Source organism: Achroia grisella, unplaced genomic scaffold, assembly GCF_030625045.1.
Source record: "Achroia grisella isolate CSIRO2021 unplaced genomic scaffold, CSIRO_AGI_Agris_v1 utg460, whole genome shotgun sequence".
In the NCBI taxonomy this organism is placed as follows: domain Eukaryota; kingdom Metazoa; phylum Arthropoda; class Insecta; order Lepidoptera; family Pyralidae; genus Achroia; species Achroia grisella.
In genome coordinates, this window is record NW_026712870.1 from 670,574 (window position 1) to 694,936 (window position 24,363).

The 24,363-nt window shown below is 33.1% G+C and overlaps 2 protein-coding genes across 2 annotated transcripts in view; one reads left to right on the plus strand and one right to left on the minus strand.

Moving 5' to 3' along the window:
- LOC131845204 (neurobeachin-like) overlaps positions 1-24,363 on the minus strand; it is a 244,531-nt gene that overhangs the window by 24,097 nt on the left and 196,071 nt on the right. Inside the window, exon 6 of the mRNA XM_059194245.1 lies at positions 1,488-1,603. Coding sequence (XP_059050228.1) covers positions 1,488-1,603 — 116 coding nt within the window. The remainder of the gene's footprint in view (positions 1-1,487; positions 1,604-24,363) is intronic.
- The window catches only part of LOC131845179 (facilitated trehalose transporter Tret1-2 homolog), a 53,017-nt gene continuing 31,788 nt past the window's right edge, over positions 3,135-24,363 (plus strand). The window contains exon 1 of the mRNA XM_059194216.1: positions 3,135-3,184. The gene's annotated coding sequence lies outside the window, so the exon portion shown is untranslated. The remainder of the gene's footprint in view (positions 3,185-24,363) is intronic.

The window sequence follows — 24,363 nt, forward strand, 5'->3', positions numbered from 1 at the left end:
GTAGAGCTAAATGACCTATAGACGAAAAAAAAAAAAGAAAATATTATATGACTATTCAAAAGTGTTAGAGTAGTTAGGTATATTAAGTTTATTTAAATAAAGATTATTTCTATTTCTAAAGAACCATTCAAAAGTTTGAGTTTAGTTATATTAAGTTTATTTGAATAAAGATTATTTTTATTTCTTAAGGATAAACCAACACACTTATCTTCTATTTACAGACAGCGATCAGATATTTTTATTACATATATATAGATATGCAGAATATATATTTAAAACAAATATTAGCATTATTTATACAAGAATTTAGTCAACAGAAATCACTGGTGTACCAATTTCTTTTTAGTCTAATGCATCTGCAAACAGTTACACAAGTATAGGAAAAGATATCGGATTGTCAATTGCCACTAATGTGAAAGGCGTAGAGTTGCAACAGTTAATATTACAGTAATGTTGTTAATGTTGGCGTAACTCTGTTATGTTTAAGGTAAGACCGTATTTACCTATCAGCGTCTCCTCTATTCCCGTGTACCTCGTCTTTTTTAAATGTGATAATCGTTTTTTTATTTAATTTACTTATTTGTTGGAATACACTGAAAGTCTGTATTTACCTATCTCGTCTCCTTTATTCTCTCTATTCCCATGTAACTTGTTTTATTTTTAAATGTGATATTCAATAACTTTTTTTTATTTTATTATTTAGTTGGAATAAACTGAAAGTCTGTATTTACCTATTTCGTCTCCTTTATTCTCTCTATTCCCATGTAACTTGTTTTTTTTTTAATGTGATATTCGATTCTTTTTTATTTTATTATTTAGTTGGAATAAATATCTTATTTACCATTATTCCCTCTATTCCCATGTAACTTGTTTTTTTTTCAAATGTGATATGCGATTACTTTTTTTGTTTTATTATTTAGTTGGAATAAACTGAAAGTCTGTAATTATAATATTCAGTATACATGGGAATAGAGAACCCATGTATACTGTTTTTTTTAAATGTGATATTCGATATCATTTTTATTAATGGAATAGCTAATTGACATGACGATCATTATCGTCATGAATGGTCATCCCTGAGATGGGAAGAATCGTACAAAAAAAATCTATATAGCACCACGGACAGTTCTCAAAATATGGATATCGTTGAACAAATAATAACAGTAAACTTTATTTAGACACAACGGTTATTGTATGTACAAGACGGGTATTACTAGATATGTATTCATTGACAGACTTTTCAATAGCAATAGTAATTAAAATGCATACGGCAAATGAACAGACGGTCAAAGTCGCAACAATTTTTTTTTTAAACTTTATTGAAATTTTTATACAATAGGCGGGCTTAATGCTAATAATTATCATGAAATGTGGTACACACGTTCTATACGGCACGAACAATGACATAGGCAACTTTTCATCCTGCAATCTATATGTCGTAGTAATGCGGACGAAGTCACGGGTCATAACTAGTCAAATAAACTTACCGGCAATGGTGTTGAGGAACATGAGATACTCGAAATTGGATATCTCCCTGCGCTGCCACTTCTGCGTCATGTTCGAGTTGCGCATGAGTTGCCGCGGGGACATCATCGAGGCGCGTCTGAAACAACAAGAAAAAAATATTAAAACAATTTATATTTACGATTGTTTTTTTTGTTGGGGTTAATTTCAGGTGCTTTTTTATTTTTTTTGTATTGTATTTATAAGTGTATATATATAGCAATGATGGCTGGCTCATCCGTAATACTCGTGCACGAGTGCTGCTTGTGGGGACTGGTCTATTCAGGTTAAGAACACTGATTAGATTTTTTGTTTTTGCAATAGTATATGCTGGTGGTCACTCTATTCTCCCAAATTTGAATTTAAATTAATCTGTATTATTGTAAACATGTACAACATTTATTTGAAAAGAATACGAGCTGAGTTTCTTGTCAGTTCTTCTAAATCGAAATCATTCCGAAATGACGGTAGATTGCACATATCATAAGAGTCTGTAATAGACCTACATGAATTTGAATTTGGAATGGTGCACCCAACTGCGCTAAAGGTTGATGCTGGCGGAGCACAAGTGGAGAATGATAAGATGAGCATGAGGCTCAGAAATTGTAATATAATCTTTACATTGTATAAAACAAAGTCGATTTATTAAATAATATATGATTAATAGCACAATGTATAAATTTAACTCTAGCGCCATATCCTGAACAGCCGTGATCTATTTCAATTTACTTTGTGCCCGCTGTTTCTGATAGAGACATTGAGTGGATTACGTATACAGTTGTAAATATAATTTACTTCGTTCCGATTGCAGTTGCACGTTACATACAAACTGTTACTTAGCAACAATACTTATTTTAAATGTGATGGATTATACTTTTTCTACTTCAATCAATGTGCCTAATACGGTCCCTTAATCCATTACATTTAAGACATTCTACATCTCTACATTTAAATAACATACATAATATAAAACAATATACAGAAGAGTAAACAATAGAACTACTAGCAAAAAACATATCCAAAATTAAATCTGTTAAAATACTAATAATATCTGTTGGACCTATACTTAGTAACAATACTTATTTTAAATGTGATGGATTATACTTTTTCTACTTCAATCAATGTGCCTAATAGTTTCTCCCGCGTGAATTTTACAATTCTGATGCTATATTACTGTAAAGTTTCATCAAAATCCATTCAGTAGTGTTTGCATGAAAGAGTAACGAACATCCGTCCACACTTACAAACTTACGCGTTTTTAAAATATAGCAAAGTTGTGAATATAACTCTAGCGCCATATTCGTAAATAAATATATATATATATATATAGATATAGAGTTATATTCTTATAGAGTTATATTATTATGGCGCTAGAGTTATATTTACAACTTTTCAATTCCTTATAACCTTGTGGAGTGAAACTATTACAGCATTTTTTTTGTTAAGGCACAGGATATGAGTAGGTTCGTAGTGAATATAAAATTGAGTACGTCGTTCATAGGTTTTATGTAATAACGTTTGCAACACGGTGTTGTGTTTACATTTATGGTTATAAATTTATAAATTGTGCAAACATTCAAATAACGCGTAGTACGATATCGCGACGTAATAACTTAACTCGGTTAAAATGTAACGGAACACAATAACTACGATCAAAATCCCTTCTAGAATACTCTATCAGGTTCGTATTTTACTATTCTCTAGTTTATCAAATTAAAAAAAAGATGCTTTATTTATTTCTATGTAAAATTATTAAGATTAAAAATTGGTAGTATTTCTCTAGTAGTCATAATACTAATTACCGTGGGATTAGGTGGCGCTGTGTTAATTGTCAATATTATGTATTACTAGGTACTCGCCCAGGCTTCGCACGGGTGTACATGTATTATACATATAAACCTTCCTGTTGAATCACTCTATCTATTGAAGAAAACCGCTTCAAAATCCGTTGCGTAGTTTTAAAGATTTAACTATATCTACATAGAGACGGACAGACAGTGATAGAGACTTTGTTTTATACTATGTAATGATAATGATGATTGTGAAAAAAAAAACAAACCGTAATAATGCCAAATGTTCTTAATTAAATATGTTTCAAGAATAAGATAGAATTTATACAGAATTAGCTGTTCCCGTGACTTCGTTTGCTTGGAATGTAACTTTATTTTTCTAAAATAAAAGAATTCATAGGGACGGACAGACAGCGACTGCGACTCTGTTTTAAACTATGCAAAATGATTAAGATTAATTTATTTTATCAGTTCTCTAGTAGTCATAACACAAGCTCTACTCATAGTGGCGCTATGTTAATTGTCCATAATATGCATTATGGTTACACGAGACTTCATTTTATAACCTTATTGAGTATTTATGACTATTCATTGGATAACCGATATGATGTATTATTTAATTAGAGATCTATTACAATAAAGCTTCTACTTTGACATTGTACATTATGGTTGCAATTGATCATAGACACGGCAATACTTTGTACATACTTCAGATATATGTAAGTACATAATATATTATTAAGTTATGTATATAGTTCCTGGATTCCTCGTAATAAAGCAGATTTTAATTCTATTACCACGGTTTCCTTGTTGTATAACTAATGATAAATTATAATTTATCATTAGTTTTATAACAATTATCGAACTATACTCGTATTATGGTTTATTTACAAGTGAAACCGTAGGATAATAATTCGCCGTAAGCAACGGCGGATCCTGGGGGGGGTCATGACCCCCTCTGAGCCCAGGACTTTAGTGTACCACTTATTGAACATAATGATTTTATTTATATATTTTGTCACCATACAGATTTTATTAAATAGTACTTACGTACATTAATAAAATACCTACTTTTTACTTGTATCTATTGTTATCAAAATTAAATTATAAGTTCTTGACTTGACCACGACTATGTGACCATCTCCTGCCGTCAAAGCTGGAATCGCCCTTGGCCGCAAGGTATTAAGTTCGCCATATATACACATTGTTTTTGTGCATTAAGGTTAAATAAATAAATAAATAGTACAGCGGCGTCGGTGGTCTAGCGATTTACCACACGGCTTTACTTCTGATGGTCGCAGGTTCGATTCCTCGCACGGCACAAACATTTGTATTCGTGAGTATGACTGTTTATATCAGTCAGGGTATTTTTATAAATATAAATAATCCTGAACAATTCACACAGTGCCATCTAGTCCCAAGCTAAGCTAAGCCTGTGTTATGCGTACTAGACAACTGAATATATATAATTTGCGCCGTGTCAGGAATCGAACTCGCGAAATTGGAAGTAAACCGTTGTGCTAAACAGCTAGACCATCGAGACTGTCGATTATAGGTTCGGGTTGTGTTATGTATACAAATAAATAACATTGAATGTCTGTTTGTAATTTCAAATTAACAGCTTTTCGCTAACTGCATACTATATACTACATTAAATTAGGTACTTACATTAAAAAATTGAGTAATATTTTTTTGTCTTAATCTCTGAAACCGCTGGACCGATTTTGACGGGACTTCCACTCGTAGATAGCTAATGTTCACGCAAAAGTTTGTGTGTATGGATGGATGTTTATTACTCTTTCACGCAAAAACTACTTAACGGATTTTGATGAAACTTTACAGTAACATAGCTTATACATTAGAATAACATATAAGTTATAAATTTAATGCACTTAAAACAGATAGTTATATTAATAATTTTATTTAATACGATTTTTTTATATATACACAGATAAGATATAAAAACAAATTTCCTGAGTAACATAAACGTAATTCATGCATCGAATATTTTTATTGTGCAGAAATCGAACCCGCGACCATCGGATAAGTCACTAAACCAGTACACGAGGTCGTCTCTATCATATTCATAGTCCATATACGAACACAACACTAGCCCACACAAGTATCTAATAACACCAACCAGAGACAAAACAAGAGTATAAACTTGTCGCGAATACACTTGACCTATATTATCAACTATTATTTATCCGCCATTGAAAGGTAAGGAAGTTCATAAAATCGGGTTATAATGGCGTAAAAATCAGTTAAACGAAATAACTTTCGCGCACTTCCGCGAGTTCACTGAGTGGCGGTAGGGTTGTCAATTGTGTTATTTGAAGCTCACCACTAGGTGAGCAGGCACTAGGTGGACCAGCGTGCAGAAGCTATTCCCTGCACGCCTAGATGAAATCATACAGTTACGAAAACTCTTTTGATATTAATATATTTAAAGTTTTCTTATACTCTATAACCAAAATTATATTATGCCACTTCACTCTCTGCCATCTTACCATTAAATACTATTTTCTAGTCATAAATAGTTTTGCTACATATTTCTACAACACGAATGTAAGTTCTGTACAAGGAGTACAGGCCTTACATTCGGGCTGCTAGGCTGGCAAGACATATCACACAAATATTACGGACACAGTAGTTTTTTTTTAGGGTTGATAATTTAGCTAAGTCACCAGTGGAGGATGATAAATGAGCATGAGTACTTTTTCATTTAACACGATGGTTTCACATTCACATTGTTATGGGGTTTTTTAAAATCGCCCCGGACACAGTAGTTTAGCTAGTCGAAAATAATGAGTACTTTTTCATTACTTTCACATGCAATATTTTTTTTAAATCGTGTACCAAAATATGCTGCGTAACAAATTACAAAAGCTGTTAGTGATTTTTGAGAATTTTGTACGAAATAAAACATATTATACTGTGTATATATTTAATTAATGTAATTTTATTTATTAATGTATCATTAGATTGAATTTGTAAAATTATTAATTATTGTATATTATGACTCGATATATAGGTATCTACTCGCTCTGGCTTCGTCCGGGTGTACATGTAATATACATACAAACCTTCATCTTGAATCACTCTATCTATTAAAAAAACCAAATCAAAATCCGCTGCGTAATTTTAAAGATTTAAGCATATATAGAGACGGACAGACAGCGACGGCGACTTTGTTTTGTACTATGTAATGAATAAATTTTTTACATCGGTTAATAGGCGAAATATAAAATACCTATGAAATAAAGTTGGCAACCCTAATGGGTGTTGCGCGTGCGCCGGGAGATGTGTGTCAAGGGCGCGCGTTCGATGACCGCGCCACAATGTCTGCACAATTTTGGCTGATTTAACATATCCATTAATTGTCATTTTTTTTAGTTGACCATGTAAAGATGCACCTGCTTACACTAGGGTTTACAGTGATGAATATATGGGACTTTACTACTACATAGTAACATAATACATAATATGTACCATAGTATAGGTACTCAAAAACGACGACCGTGGTCTAGCGGTCCAGCACACCGCTTTACGTCCGATGGTCGCGGGTTCGATTCCTTGCACGGCACAAACATTTGTATTCATGAGTATGATTGTTTGTATCGATCTGGGTCTTTTCTATGTATAATATGTATGTATTTACCAAAAGAAAAAATATCTAAATATTTATATCAGTTGTCTAGTACCCATAACACAAGCTCTGCTTACCGTGGGACTAGATAGCGTGGTGTTAATTGTCCAGTCCTTAAATCTTTAAACTACGCATCGGATTTTGTAGCGGTTTTTTTAATAGATAGAGTTTATATGTATATATATAATACATGTAAACCCGTGCGAAGCCGGGGTAGGTAGCTAGTTTATTATATAGTACATATTTTATTTGGTAGTCGCCCACTCATGCATAGACATATAGATATAACTCCTTTGGAAAGTACACCATAGCTCCTAAGAATATCCTATAACTCTTGTCCCCGACGGCTCTAGGTAGAGAATTTTGAAAATGATCGAGAACAATCTATGTAGGTCGCAGTGCTACAGGTTCTAAAGCACCTGACAAAAGTTCTTAATAATTTTCTTATTAGTAGTTTAATAGACTTTTTCTTGCTCCTAAGAATATCCTATAACTCTTGTCCCCGATGGCTGGGTAGAGAATTTTGAAAATGATCGAGAACAATCTATGTAGGTCGCAGTGCTACAGGTCTAAAGCAACTGACAAAAGTTCTTAATAATTTTCTTATTAGTAGTTTAATAGTCTTTTTCTTGCTCCTAAGAATATCCTATAACTCTTGTCCCCGATGGCTGGGTAGAGAATTTTGAAAATGATCGAGAACAATCTATGTAGGTCGCAGTGCTACAGTTCTAAAGCACCTGACAAAAGTCCAAATTTTATAATAATCTTCTTATTAGTAGTTTAATAGTCTTTTTCTATAGTTTTCCTTTTACCTATACACGTATAAAATAAAACTACAATACATATTGCCCTTCTGAGTGCACAACACGCGTGCATTATTGCTTCACGGTCGAAATAGATAAGGCGGTATCAGCTTCATATAACACAACAAGGCATATTCAATCATTACATAGTATAAAACAAAGTCGCTGTCGCTGTCTGTCCGTCCCTATGTATGTTTAAATCTTTAAAACTACGCAAAGGATTTTAGTCATGGTTTTTGACCACCATTTTATGGTGGGTGGGAAACGATTTCTTTCTATTTTTATATTACACTTAATCAAAAGTACTAGGAGCATATGATCGAAAGAAATGTAAGCATATTTATCTAAGACATTTTTTGACTGTTTGTTATCGACGATTCTTTTCTTTTTTATATTACACTTAATTAAAAGTGCTAGGAGTGCATAAAACCGAAAGATATGTAAGAATATTTACATACGTAAGACATTTTTTGTTTATTATATTTATAGTTTATGTTGGGTTTATAGGGGGGAAACGATTTCTTTCTTTTTTATATTACACTTAATTACAAGTACTAGGAGTGCATAGAATCGAACGATATGTACGAGTACTTAATGAGAAGATATTCAACGATATTTTGGAATTACGCATACAGTGGCAACGCTTGGCTTGTTCTGTACTCATTAGAACGATTTTTTTATTTTTAAACATGCTTATAACAAATTAATTTGACCAGTAATATTTATAATTTCCTGAACAAAGCAAAGCAATATTAAATCTATTTTTAAATTGTTGCGTATCACTTCTATATAAAATAGAATAGAATAGAAAATCATTTATTCAAATAAACTTACATTGAAGCACTTTTGAATAGTCATAACATTTTTTTTTTAATCTACCGCTCATTCGGAATGCTGTCTCATCACAAGAAGAACAAGCAAGAAACTTTTTTAAATAATTTATTCTTACTTACAATTTAAGTTTAAGTGTGTGAATACAAACCACCGATTAGCACTAATTCAATGAAATAATAAAATAGAAAAAACATTCAATATACAACAACTGGTTAAACAATTAATAAGAGAAAATAAGTCATAGTTGATTATGAGATGACCAGTGCCACGACAAATTAATATAAAGTCTATCTTTTGGTAGATTAGTGCATGCCATTTTTATATTACTTTGGTGGCAAACAAGCATACGGCCCATCTGATGGTAAACGGTTACCGTAGCCTATACACACCTGAAACGTAAGTATTACGCCTTAAGTAACCTTAATATATCCTTCTTGAAAACCCCCATTCTGTAGTCGCCCGAGAAAACTTCGGAACACTAGGATTTTCTTTAGAAGGAAGAAGGAGGTAGAAACCTAGCTCCTTCTTCATGTGTAGCCCTCGTTCATCGACTCCACATTCATCTAATATATAGTATTCATTCTTTATCTTATCCATTCTTGTCACACCACACATCCATCTCAACATGCGCATTTCAGTTGCCTTATTAAAAAAATATATTATTACTAGTTTTTGCCCGCGGCTTCGCTCCGTTAATTTATCCTCTTAGGTGTGGAATTCATCAAAATCCTTTCTTAGGGGATGCCCACGTCATAGTAGCTTTATGCATGCAAAGTCTCAGCCCGATCGGTTTGAAATTGACGTTTCATACAAATTTTCATCCCCTATTTTATCCCCTTGGGGGTAGAATTAATCAAAGTCCTTTCTTAGCGGATGCCTACGTCATAACATCTACCTGCATGCCAAATTTCAGCCTGATCCGACTAGTGGTTTCGGCTGTGCGTTGATAGATCACTATGTCAGTCACCTTTGAGTTATATATTTAGATTAAAACTATATTAATTACAAATATATGTATGACAAAGCGGCAACAAGCGCGCTTTGTACACATGTGTAAAGACCTTTACTTATGAATCTAACCGGAAGAGATCTACAAAAGGTCGTGGGGACCTACACTCATAAATAAATGAACAATAATTATATCCACTAGGAAATATAAGTAAATGTTTTTTTTTTGTGACTGTGATAAATTATTCAACAGGTATAAAAATAATCTTTTCGCAACAATATTTGAGCCGGCAAACGTTCTTGTATTTTTTACGCGTTGCGTATATAATTTTATGGACGTAATGTGATTTTTTATTATTATATACGTCGTATTCTTATTCAAATTCAAATTCAAAAATCATATCTTCATGTAGGACATTTTAGCCGCATATGAACGTCAAGTTTTTACATTATAATTTTTTTTTCCCTACCGTCCATTTCGGTATATAGATTCAATTGAGAAGAACTGGCAAGAAACTCAATTGATTTACTTCTTTTTAAAAGCCAGTGTATTTACAATATATAGGTATTTATATAGGTATCTATGTCTAACATTAAATGAAAATCCAGTACATGAAAACTATTGCTATGCACGCTCGTCATTCAAGTAATCGTTTAGTGAGTAATAGGCCTTGCTCTTATTAATAATATTATATTTTTTATGTTATACGTATTTTAGTATTCATATCAGCCATATATCCCTGATACATATAAGCTAAAATAACGGTGCCCAGTACATTATATATGGACATTATATAAATAAACAAATTATTAGAATTTAATGACATCTTCGGTGGTTTAACGGTAAACCGTTTACTTCCGATGGTCGCGGGTTCGATTCCTCATACAGTACAAAAATTGTATTCATGAGTATGATTGTTTGTTCTGTCTTGATGTTTTCTATGTATATTATTTATGTATTTACTAAAAAAAACTGTGTATTTATAACACAGTTTTTTTTGTAAATACTAAAAAAACTGTGTATTTATAACACAGTTTTTTTTGTAAATACTAAAAAAAAACTGTGTATTTATAACACAGTTTTTTTTTTGTAAATACATAAATAATATACATAGAAAACATCAAGACAGAACAAACAATCATACTCATGAATACAATTTTTTTTACTGTCCGAGGAATCGAACCAGTTACATTTGTTTTGTTCAGTTGTCTAGTACTTATAACACAAGGTCTGCTTGGTTTGGGACTAGATGGCGCTGTGTGGTTATTAATTATGGTCGAATTACGACCACTAGTATATATAAATAGATCATATTTAGTGTAGTAAACATAATTAAATATACAAAAGCACTGGTTTCTAATTTCCGAATTCTTGATATTATATAAATGTATAAACTCTGTACTAAATATAAATTATATTAATATTTAATGAACTAGTGACGTTAACATACGTATAATTGTAAACATGTGACGTTATTCTCCACGCTAAAGGAAACACCGTAAACATTGTGTATATATATAACGTGTAATATTTTAACATAACACTGTAATATACTTGACGGCCTCGGTGGTCTAGTGGTTTAGCACACCGCCTTATTTTCGATGGTCGCAGGTTCGATTACTCGCAAGATGCGATTTGAATGATTGTTTGTATTTGTCTGAGTGTTTTCTATATGTATTGTATTTTCTATATATGTATATTTCAACATAACATTGTAATATACTTGACTGCCTCGGTGGTCTAGTGGTTTAGCTCACCGCCTTACATTCGATATTTGTGGGTTCGATTTGAATGATTGTTTGTATTTGTCTGCGTTTTTTTATATTATATATTTAAAAAAAATGTATTCATGTATTTATATCAGTTATCTAGTACCCATGACACAAGCTGTGCTTAGCTTGGGACTAGATGGCGCTTTGTAAATTGTTCAGGATTTTTATTTCTGATATAAAATTACTAACTACTCTTTTTCTTATATCTTCATCGTCTACCTAAAGGTTCCCTGTGAGAGACAGCATAGCGATAAGGCCGCCTTTTGAACATACAATTGTATAATGTATATATCGTTATACATATCCGTCATACTCGTGAACGGGTGCTGCTTGTGGTTACTGGTCTGTTCGGGTCAGGTTGCGAACACTGAATAGATTTTTTTTATATAGCATATGCTGGTGGTCACTCTATTCTCCCAAATTTGAATTTAAATGAAATAGTATTATGGTAAATATGTACAACATAAAAAAAAAAATACGAGCTGAGTTTCTTGTCAGTTCTTCTCATCTCAAAATCATTTCGAACTGACGGTAGATTTAACATTTCATAAGAGTCTGTAATAGACCTACATGAATAAAGATATTTCGAATTTGAATAAAAATTACGTGTCACGTAGTTTGTCCGCGATGGACTCCTAAACTACTGAACCGATTGCAAATTTGTTTTGCACATTGTGTGCAATTTGATCTAAATTGAAAGATAGGTTAGCTTACATCTCAATTTATAGTCGCAATATTATTTTATTCAAGAACCTTAGCCAACGCGTGGCCAGGTTTGCTAGTATATATATATATATATATATATTTGCTAACTGACCCAGCGAACTCTGTTCAGCCTCAAAATTAAACATAACAAAGGTTTTTTGAAGTTTACTTACACGATAAATTTCTGAGCGCTCTGCGCTCAATTTCTGTTTGACAGATACCAGCCGTTTGTATGGGAAAATATAATTATAGTTTTTACTATTTTACATTCAATTTCTTCATACTGTAACATCGTTTAAATCTTCCCTGGACTTTCATGAATATTTGAATACTAAAGTGAGCCAAATCGGTTCAGCCGTTCCCGAGTTTTAGCGAGACTAACGAACAGCAATTCATTTTTAAATATATAAATATTAATTTATATTCTTCTGTAACTGGTGCAATAAAGTATACAAATAAAAAACCATACACAAATGCGAATAACATATAAAGGCACGTGTGGGCGACACATACAAACCAATAAAACAATATAATAAAATAAGAACATAATAAGATAACGAGGAAATGACCACTTCCTATCGAAAAGCGCCATTTATCTTCAGAGCGGAAGCTGGCCCATTAGCACGCCGTGGACTTGCGACCGTGTCATTTAATGTATTTTTAAGTTGTGTTTAAATAACAATTAATAATTAAGTTATATACATGGTGGTCTTATATTACAGACTAGCTGTTACCCGCGACATTTGCCGCTCTTTTTTTTAATAAATATAGGTAATCGCTAAAACAAAAGTATTCTAAGTTATTCTTTACAACATTAGCTATCTGCGACAACAAAATAATGTAACAGATAGGCAAAATGTTTTTTCATTATTTTCTTTATGTATTCGGTATACATGTACGGTTTTCATGTGTTTTGGGAAATGCTGTTAATTTGAAATTAGAAACAGTCATTTAAATTTTATTTATTTGTAATAGACTAGAGCACAGGACTTCGTATTCATTGTAATCCAAATAATAGATAGAAGTTATAATTACTTTTTATGCTGACTGAAATAAATTGATATCTAAATATATATAACTCAAAGGTGACTGGCATAGTGATCTATCAACGTACAGCCCAAACCACTGGGCGGATCGGGCTGAAATTTGGCATGCAGGTAGATGTTATGACATAGGCATTCGCTAAGAAAGGATTTTGATTAATTCTACCCCCAAGGGGATAAAATAGGGGATGAAAGTTTGTATGAAACTTTGTCAATTTTAAACCGATCGGGCTGAGACTTTGCATGCATAAAGCTACTATGACGTAGGCATCACCTAAGAAAGGATTTTAATAAATTCTACCCCTAAGGGGATAAATTAACGCGAGCGAAGCCGCGGGCAAAAGCTAGTACTAATATATTACCGAAAATCGCACCTAAATTAACCCGTTTCTGTAAATGTAAATCTAAAAACTGTTGCTGATAAAGCTTTAATTTTTTTTTTTTATTTATAATTTTTAATAATAAAATATATAATTATAATCTAAATCTAAAACCATAACAATATCCAAATTTTCATAAATAAAGATAAATAATAACCCTCCCTGTCATAATAATAATAATACTAATAATAATTTCTGAAAAGAGCTACTGTATCTGTCATTCATTAAAAAATCATCAATGGAGTAAGAGCATTTTTTTAATAAATATTTTTAAGCTTTGTTTTGAAATTACTTTTATATAGATCATATTTAAACAGCAATTAATGATTCAAAGAAATAGTATGTTCGTAGTTATTATGCTGTACGTGTGTAAATATCCTAACAGTGTCGAGACGCAAAAATTTAATGTAGTAATATGTCACAATGTCCGGCAAATACTGACATTGGAGTGAATGGACAGTTGCGCACACAAATACACACATAAATTAAAATTTAATAGAATAGAATAGAATAGAATTTAATAAAATAAACTTACATTTAAGCATATATGTTGAGTGTAAAGTGTTTTTACTCAATTAAAGAGTTTTTGGAATACTAAAATAATAAATTGTTCCTCATGACATTTAGATTTATATACAAATTGACATATACATACAATAATTCATAATTATATAAACAATCGATAATTTAATTAACTTAAGATTTGTACGCTTGATTAAAGCAGATTTTGCAAGGGCCATGTTTTTGTATAACATCATATAAAATCTATTACAAATAAATTTATTATTATTATTATTATTATAAATAGATTAAATATATACATAATTAGATTAAAAGTTTCTTAGTGTTGTGTTCTTAACACTAAGAAACTTTTAATCTATATATGTAGATAGATAGATATATATGTATATACCAATGCTTTTAAGAAATTCAAAATTTGTTTGGTTATAATAATTTTTACTTAATTATATCAAGTTTTTATAAGCTCAACGGTGCTTTTGATTATTGAAACTTAATATTATATTTTCTTTTTTATTAGGGTTTATTTTTATATAATATATATTTTCTACTCTATATATTGTAGGTGTACGCAGATATTTTTATTTCTGTTTTTTTTTTGTCGTTTCATTTTTTCTCTTGTATGGTATGAATATTTTATACATTGCCTAACAGAGTCGCCTAGTTGCTATTGCTATTACTATCATTAATGTTAGTTGTATCCGTGTTTTTATTGTTTGTGTGAGTTGCATTTATGGATGTTAGTCTCGGTGGTCCAGTGGTTATACTCCCAATGGTCGCTGTTTCGATTCCTGGCACGGTACAAATATTTGTATTCATGAGTATGATTGGGTGTTTTCTGTTTCCAAAAAAATCTATCTATATATTTGTATCAGTTGTCTAGTACCCATAACACAAACTCTGCTTATCTATTGACTAGATGGCACGGCGTGATGTGTATTGTCCAGAGTAATTCTTAGTATGTTATTAAGAAATATATATATTTTTTAATATATTAGTACTTATGTAGGCGACTGTATTCGTGAACTCAAACATTTTGCATATCCACGTATTTATTTATAGCATGCAAGTATATCTAGATCTAAGATCAATGCTCCGCGCGGTGACACCCAGTTTTGTGTCACGATTCGGTTTGCGAGGGAAACAGCATACGTTACCGCTGACCGTCAATGTCATGTGTGTTTGTTTGTTGCGCACAACTCCGGAACACTTCCAGATAATATTATTATAGTAATGTAATGTAATTAGCGATATCATATCAAGGGCGTCAGGTTATATATAGATGGATTAGAGCTACTACAGAAAAAAATATTTATGTGTAATTATACGACTATTGTTGAAGACTCAGTAGACATTATGCAGACAATAGTAATTTTGGCTGGCTCATCCGGTTATACTCCTAAACTGTAGTTGCTTGTAGGGACTGGCCTGCTTAATTATTTTTTATTTATTTGTTTAATTCAGGCTAGTAATGGCCCATATTATAAATACCTTATAGACTAACATACATATGAATAACTAGGTTTTGCCTGCGGTTTCCCTCGCGTTAATTTATCCCCTTAGGGGTGGAATATATCAAAATCCTTTCTATGGGGATGCCTACGTCATAGTAGCTTTATGCATGCAAAGTCTCAGCCCGATCGGTTTAAAATTGACAAAGTTTCATACAAACTTTCATCCCCTATTTTATCCCCTTGGGTAGAATTAATCAAAATCCTTTCTTAGCGGATGCCTACATCATGACATCTACCTGCATGCCAAATTTCAGCCCGATCCGTCCAGTGGTTCATCTATCAAAGCACAGCCCATGTGCGTTGATAGATTACTATGTCAGACCTTTGAGTTATATATATATAGATATAATTAATACAAAATGAAATATAAATTGCCTGTATGATTACGGCACTGATAATGGTAATCTGCCACGGTAGCGCCGATAGACCACACCCTTCGGCCAGTAGGCCTCCTCCATGAAGGTGGGCAGCATGTTGGTGGGAACTCGGGCCACAAACGACTTAAAACTAGCGTTATTACTCGATTCCAGCTGCGTCACCCTGAGAGTTTTTTTTGTGAATGATAGTGGAATGGTGCACCCGCCTGCGCTAACGGTTTACGCAGGCACCAGTGGAGGATGACTAGATGAGCATGAGGTCAGGCCAGTTAGCCCATCGTGGTAAATTCGCCATGAATTTATCACGAAGGTTTCCAGGGGCAACCGCGTGGAGGTCAACCTGACAGAGTACATTGCTGGTAATGGGGTCATGAGTCCACATTACTAACAATCCCCTTCCCCCCTTGAGAGTCAGGTTATCCTGGTCCTTATGTAGTCGACAATGTCATGCTCCCTCCTGACGTAGTGTAAGCGGGACAGGTATATTGCCGTGGTCGGTGTAGCAACACCCAATAGGATGTTGTATGATATGATGATTTAGTGTAAAAAAATGGGTTATATAAAATTAAAATGCTTTTAAATTGTTTATTAACAGCGCCGGTAGTCCGCCTTATTTCTAATAGTCGTAGGTTCGCTTCGACTACACAGGCTCAAGAATTCATTGTGGGGTAATGTACCATATTATCTATAAAATGAAGGATATGTTTCAGGAAACAATAAAACTATGCAACCACGTTTCAGTCAATGTACGTTAAAATAAAACATTTAAAATTAACATAATTACATTCAGTTTAAATAATTTAAATGAGCATAACTGACAATGTCATTTATACTTATTTTGTTTGTTTGCACCAGTTACCCATACAAAGTGTTCATCTTACTAATATAAATTGCGAAAGTTTGTGTGTATGTACGGATGTTTGTTACTCTTTCATTACCCATTCAAATCGTTCATCTTATGCCCAATTTACACTCAGCCCGAGTGGGCAGGGAAGTGAGCAGCGCGAGAGTGTAAACACGAGTGGAAACACTTCCCATGCCATTGGCGTTGTCACTTGCGCTGCCCGGCGCTCCCTCGATTGTTGGTTTTTCGTGCGCGAGTCAAAGGACTGGCAGCGTGTTTTTACATTCAGCCCTCTCGCTCAGTTGTTGCCTGGCAATATTTCCGGCAGCGCGAGTGGCAGGGGAAGCGGCTGAATGTAAATGCCCTCTCCAATTCAAACGGGGATCGATATTATGACGGCCTGAGTAGAGGTTCGAACCCCTAGCGATGCTCTCAGACTAAAGTCGTATCCGTCAGGCGGGAGTTGGCCTTTAGCCGCTCCATAAGTCCTTCCGCGGGTTTGGAGGGCCATCTGCACTCACCCTCTATTGTCCGGTGAAGCTGTAAAGATCAGCTGCGTCCTTAATTGCGAAACTTTGTGAGTATGGACGGATGTTTGTTACGCTTTTAAAAAAAGCTACTTAACAAATTTTATGAAACTTTACAGTAACATAGCTCATAATACATAGACTAAAATTTAAAAAAATATGATCTAAATTGGTCGAAATCTAAACACCTATATATAACTCAAAGGTCATTTACATAGTGATCTATCAATGCATAGCCCAAACCACTGGACGGATCGGGCTGAAATTTGGCATGCAGGTAGATGTTATGACATAGGCATCCGCTAAGAAAGGGTTTTGATTAATTTTATCCCCAAGATAAAATAGGGGATGAAAGTTTATATGAAACTTCGTCAATTTTAAACCGATCGGGCTGAGACTTTGCATGCATAAAGCTACTATGACGTAGGCATCCCCAAAAAAAGGATTTATAATAAATTCCACCCCTAAGGGGATAAATTAACGCGAGCGTAGCAGCGGGCAAAAGCTAATTATACTCATAAGATAAACAACTTAGTAATTAAAGTAATGAATTTGTTAAACAAATGAAGTATTCATAAATGTCAAATAAATGAGATGCAGACGAAGTTGAGCCGTTCAGTTAGTCATTTAACATTATAATTTTTACTGGAAATTTCTTACTTTATTTTTAGTTCAAAGAAAGATTTACATATATAGAAACAAGAAATTATAAATGTAAGAAAACAAATCAGTTTCGCCATTCAGTTATTATTACTATTTTTAAACCCTACACGTCATGTATGACTTGTACAGAGTAATGTAAAAAAAAAATATCCGAAAACATGTTTGTCCGAACACGCTATACATATAAAAGGAAATACGTTAATAGTATTTGACGGTCACGGTGGTCTAGCAGTTTAGAATGCCGCTTTACTTCCGAAGGTCGCGGGTTCGATTCCTAGCACGGTGCATTTTGTATATATGAGTATAATTGTTTGTATCGGTCTGGGTGTTATATATGTATTTACTAAAAATATCTAAGTAATTATATTAGTCATCTAGTATTCATAAACAAGCTCTGCCGTAGAACTAGATGGCGCTGCGTTAATTGTCCAGGGTAACAAAAAACACTATGTAAATGAAAGTATTTACTAGTGTTATTAAAATGTGCCATGCTCATTAGGGCTCTGGATGAGTCATTCGACTAACTCTTTAAATTTGAATGATAACTCTATTATTAATAAAAAAAAACTGTAAGATACCCTTTATCCTAATTTAATATCTAAATCACTATTATTATACAATGCATAATATATATATTTATTTTTATTTACATATTTAGCGAACCGTCCCGAATTCGCATGGATGTATTACAAATCTTTGAATTTCTCGGTTTGTTCTATACTAAAAAGCGCATGTATTATACATATAAACCTTCCTCTTGAATCACTCTACCTATTGCTGAAAACTGTATTAAATTCCGTTGAGTATTTTAAAACATCTAAGCGAACATACAGCCGAAGCGACTTTATTTTATACTAAGTAACGAATTAGTCTTACTAAATAAAAATAGAATAGAATAGAATTTTTTTATTAACTCGTTTTTACAGTAATAACATAAGAAATACAAGAATAATTTACACATTAAAAAACGGAGTCAATGTGGGCCACAACTCAGCATAATGCTGGAAATAGTTTCCAGCGCTGATTTTCAGTTGGGCCCCCAGTACGGACGCGCAAATATTAAAAATACAAAAATACTTAAATTTGTACATGGCGGACTTAACACCTTGCGACATATAGATGTATAAATATAAAATAAAAAATCAATGTTATATAAAAATGATATGTAAATCCATCGACTATATATATTACATTTTGTACATACAAACCAGAGGGAATCTGAATTTTTTTATATAAGTTGCTAGGTAAACTTATACAAAACATTCAGATTCTCAGTGTAATCGTCTGGTTCTTTATTAATTTTTTTTTCATACTGTACAATTACTGGATTAAAAATTAAACATCTTTATTGTTTTAATCGGTAGTAAATAAGAGTATTGAGGTGAAAGTAGGAACCTATTTAAGATGGCGGGTCAACGGATCGCCTTGTACTGTAACACTGCCAGTATAATCAGTTTATATTACCAGTGTAATTAAACAGTCGCGGTTAATAATATTGCACGCTGTATATTTACTCAAAAATTACAAAATCTACTGATACGATTTTATTCAAACCAACTTAAATAGAGGAATTTTTAAGTTATCTAAAATTGATCTATGTATGTCAGATATACTATGTCTACAATAACATAAGTAATTAATTAAGTAGATACAGTCGTGGTTATTAATATTGCTCCCTGCACATTTACTCAAAAATTACAAAATCGACTTGATTACAATCAACTTAAAGGAAAGAGGTGTTCTCAAATTGTCTAAATAATAATAATCTCAGGACAATTCACACAGCACCAACCGACAAACAACAACAACAAAAGTCGCGACTTCGTCCGCGTGGAATTTAACGTTATTTTTCTAAAATAAAATGTAGGCTAAGTTACTCCTTATTACATCAGCTAATAAAAGTCCCGTCAAAATCGGTCCAGCCATTTCAGAGATTAGCCGGAACAAACAGATAGACAGCTAAAATTGTTATTATGGTGTATGTACCGTATTTATATTAATATGCATGTAGTAAAAAACGGTTAGTTCAATATTACAAAGAGACACTCCAATTTTATTTATATGAATAGATTATCACAATATTAGTGCATTTTTATACATTCTAACTCGTTTCAATTTTGTTATAATAATAATTAAAGTATGTATTTGAGAATATATGGACAGACAGACAAAAATGATACAGCTAGTTATATATATATATATATATATAAGGATAACATATTATGGTTACGTAACAAATTGATGTTAATCAAAATAAGTGGTATTAATTTCATTTAAGACGCGTTACTCACTATTGTAAACAGTGGCAAACAACATAATTGTGTTGTGTGTAACATATCATTACGGTATTAGGTATGGTCAGTTTAACTTAGAAATAGATCTGCGCTAGATACTAAATAGTATTTAGTAGTTGGTTAAAAATAGTATTTTGGTCACATTAGCCGGTACGAACACTGTATGGAGCGGCTAATCATCCAAGGTTCGGTTGAGGGCAGACGTTCTCGGGGTCGATCACCAACGAGATGGACTGACATTATAAGAACGGCTACACAGCAGTCCATGGTACAATGTTCTCGTGCAGCCAAAAACCGTACCAGGTGGAGACAAATTGTAAGGAGCTCTTTCGCCAAGGACCACGACGATACCATATCACAAGATATACCATCATGAAAGCCACGACTACTCTGCCAAGAGTGAACGACTGAAGAAGAAGAAGAAGATACTAAATACGAATCTGAATACGAGCAAGTAAACATTTAAGTATTGCAATAAGTTCGCCCAAATAATACGTTATACGGCATGCCTTATAAATACCTTGTGATAAGACAGCTTTCCGAATGAGCGGTATATTAAAATTTGTGAAATTATTTTTACTATTTTTTTTTATTCATACATTATTCTCGATGTATGAATGAAAAAATTGCTTGGAAATTCACACAATTTTATTCGTTATAAATGCATAGATACTTTTTTTTGTAAATACATACACAATATTCTATACAAACAATCAATGTGAATACAAAATTGGATCGAACCCGCGACCATCGGAGATCACCGAGGCCGTCATATGTTTAAAAATGATAACAATGTTTTTGTAGCAAACAATTCTAACTTAAAATTCAATATTATCTGATTGCACAAAGATTTGCGTAGTGGTTTCTATGTAGATTGTCGCGTGCCTAATTCTTGTTAATGTGTATTTACGAGTACTTAGAACAACATTAAAATATTAAAAGACAATATATAATATATACATAATACAATATATAATATTATAACATAGAAATATTTAAAAGAGCTACACGCAAGATCCTTCCTCGTTCTTCTTGTGATGAGTCTGCGTTCCGAATGAATGGTAGAATAAAAAACGTATGACTATTATTATTATTTATATATATATATTATATATCTCCCATAGATGGGGCAATAGACTGATCATTGCGGGTAAAAATCACCAAACAATGACAGTATAAATTTGAATGAGAAATTATTATTATTATTATTATCATATTAATACATAACGATATGACTGCGCCGGCCACAAAAAAAATCATAAGTACATAATGATGATACTGTTTCAAAATATATACATATATCTTTGTTCAGTATGTATTTAAATATATTAGTCAACCGGTGATACTGCTACATTCGTTCATACAATAAACTTTAGGTATAGTTCAGTGTCAATTAACACCTGCAGGAATTCTAAAAGTATAATTACGGAACACTTTACCTTACATTGAAAATAAAACGTTCAATTCTATTGTTTCTAGTGAACAATTGATATATTTTATTAGTACATGAACTAAATATTCAAATCGCATACAGTAATATATTACGACCCAATATTTACTGTGTTCAAACCACAATACCACTAAATCCGAAGGTAATCATCGTATGACACAGCTCTGAATCATTGTGATGTTTGGCACTCGAGTCCGTCATTGTATGCATTGAATACTAAAGAAATGGTAAAACCCAACTTTGATTATATCAATAAATCGAAATACTAACTAATAATAATAATCTCAGGACAATTCACACAGCGCCATCTAGACCCAAGTTAAGCTAGCTAAAGCTTGTCTTATGGGTGCTAGACAACCGATACGATTGCATAGATACGTTTTATTTGTAATTACAAATATAATATACATAAAAAAACACTCCGACAAATGACAACAATAATATTCATGAATACAAATGTTTGGATCGAACCCGCGAACATCGGAAGTAAGGCGGTGTGCTAAACCACTAGGCCATCGAGGCCGTCAAACTAACGAACAATTCAAGAAGAGTATATTAAGGTTTCTTAAGGGTCAGCAACGTGTACGTGACACTCCTGGTGTTTCAGGCGTCCATAGGCTACGGTAACCATTTACCATCACATGGGCCGTATGCATGTTTGCCACCTACGCAGAAGAGAAATCAGACAGTGCCGTCTAGTACCCTAACACAAGCTTTGCTTACCGTGGGACTAGATGACGCTGTGTTAACAAGCTCTGCTTACCGTGGGACTAGATGCCGCTGTGTTAACAAGCTCTGCTTATTGTGGGACTAGATGCCGCTGTGTTAACAAGCGCTGCTTACCGTGGGACGAGATGCCGCTGTGTTAACAAGCTCTGCTTACCGTGGGACTAGATGCCGCTGTGTTAACAAGCTCTGCTTACCGTGGGACTAGATGCCGCTGTGTTAACAAGCTCTGCTTACCGTGGGACTAGATGACGCTGTGTTAACAAGCTCTGCTTACCGTGGGACTAGATGCCGCTGTGTTAACAAGCTCTGCTTACTGTGGGACTAGATGCCGCTGTGTTAACAAGCTCTGCTTACCGTGGGACTAGATGCCGCTGTGTTAACAAGCTCTGCTTACCGTGGGACTAGATGCCGCTGTGTTAAAACAAGCTCTGCTTACTGTGGGACTAGATGCCGCTGTGTTAACAAGCTCTGCTTACCGTGGGACTAGATGCCGCTGACTAGATGGGACTAGATGACGCTGTGTTAACAAGAGCTGCTTACCGTGGGACGAGATGCCGCTGTGTTAACAAGCTCTGCTTACCGTGGGACTAGATGACGCTGTGTTAACAAGATGACGCTGTGTTAACAAGCTCTGCTTACCGTGGGACTAGATGACGCTGTGTTAATTGTCCAAGATCATTTATTTATTATCTCTCTAATCTCAGACCTACGAGACTTCTATAGAATCATTCCTTTACAGGAAATTATACTAAAGTAACGTGTTATTACAATAAATAGCTGGAATTATCTGTTTATCCACCAATCAACATTAACATATTTCCTAAGAAGCAACATGATATTATTTAAACGAATTAAATTGGTTTGACAAATATTAAGTTATTTGAACGTTTCATTTGCACCGTATTCTCGATACTTGGGAACTTTAGATTATTAACAGACTGACTGACCCGCGTAACTTCGTCTGCATTACACTTCCTTGACATTTATTTATATTTTTCCCAATTTACATAATATATTTTTAAATTATAGCTTAAGTAAGTGTTATTCTGATGTATAAGCTAATATAGCTTATACATCAGAATAACTTATAAATTATTGTAAATTCTCATTAGAAATAGAAATAATCTTTATTCAAATAAACTTAATATAAGCACTTTTGAATAGTCACATTTTTTTATTCTATCGCTCATTCAGAATGCAGACTCATCACAAGAAGTATGAGAAAGAATCTTGTGTGTTGCTCTTTTAAATAAATATTGTTTTAATCAGATTTACATTAACAAGGATTAGGCATGCGACAATCAACATAGAAACCGCTACGCACTTAATCTCTGTTCAATGAGATAACATTGTCATTAAAATCCATTCAGTAGTTTTTGAGTGAAAGAGTAACAAACATACATCCATCCATCCATACACACAAACTTCCGCTTTTATAATATTAGTACGAATATTGCATGTGTTTACAAAGATTACACTGATGATTACATGATTTAGTTTGTTTTTAAATAGTTGGAATTTTAAACAAGCTGATGGCTCTTCTAATTGACAATGACGACCTCAATGGTCTAGCAATCTACCACATTTTACATCCGATGGCTCGGGTTGAATTCCACGTACGGTACAAACATTTGTATTCATGAGTAAGATTATTTGTATCGGTCTGGGTGTTTTCTATGTATAATTATGTATTTATAAAATAATGTATCTAAGTATTTATATCAGTTGTCTAGTAACCATAACATAAGCTCTAATTTGCTTGGAACATGATGGCGCTGTATAAACGTTTTGAGACATTATTATAATAATTATTAGTGTGGTTAACTTTAAAAAAATTCTTTGTAATCTAGTTATATACAATAATTCATTTAATACTATAATATATTACGGTTACATTTCTCATAACCTATTTATAATCACGAATGAAGGTTACACTTTCTCTGATACGAGACAATTGTGTGCAGATATGATGTCTCGGATCGTTATCAGCTCAGAACAGACACAATGAAAAGGTGAAT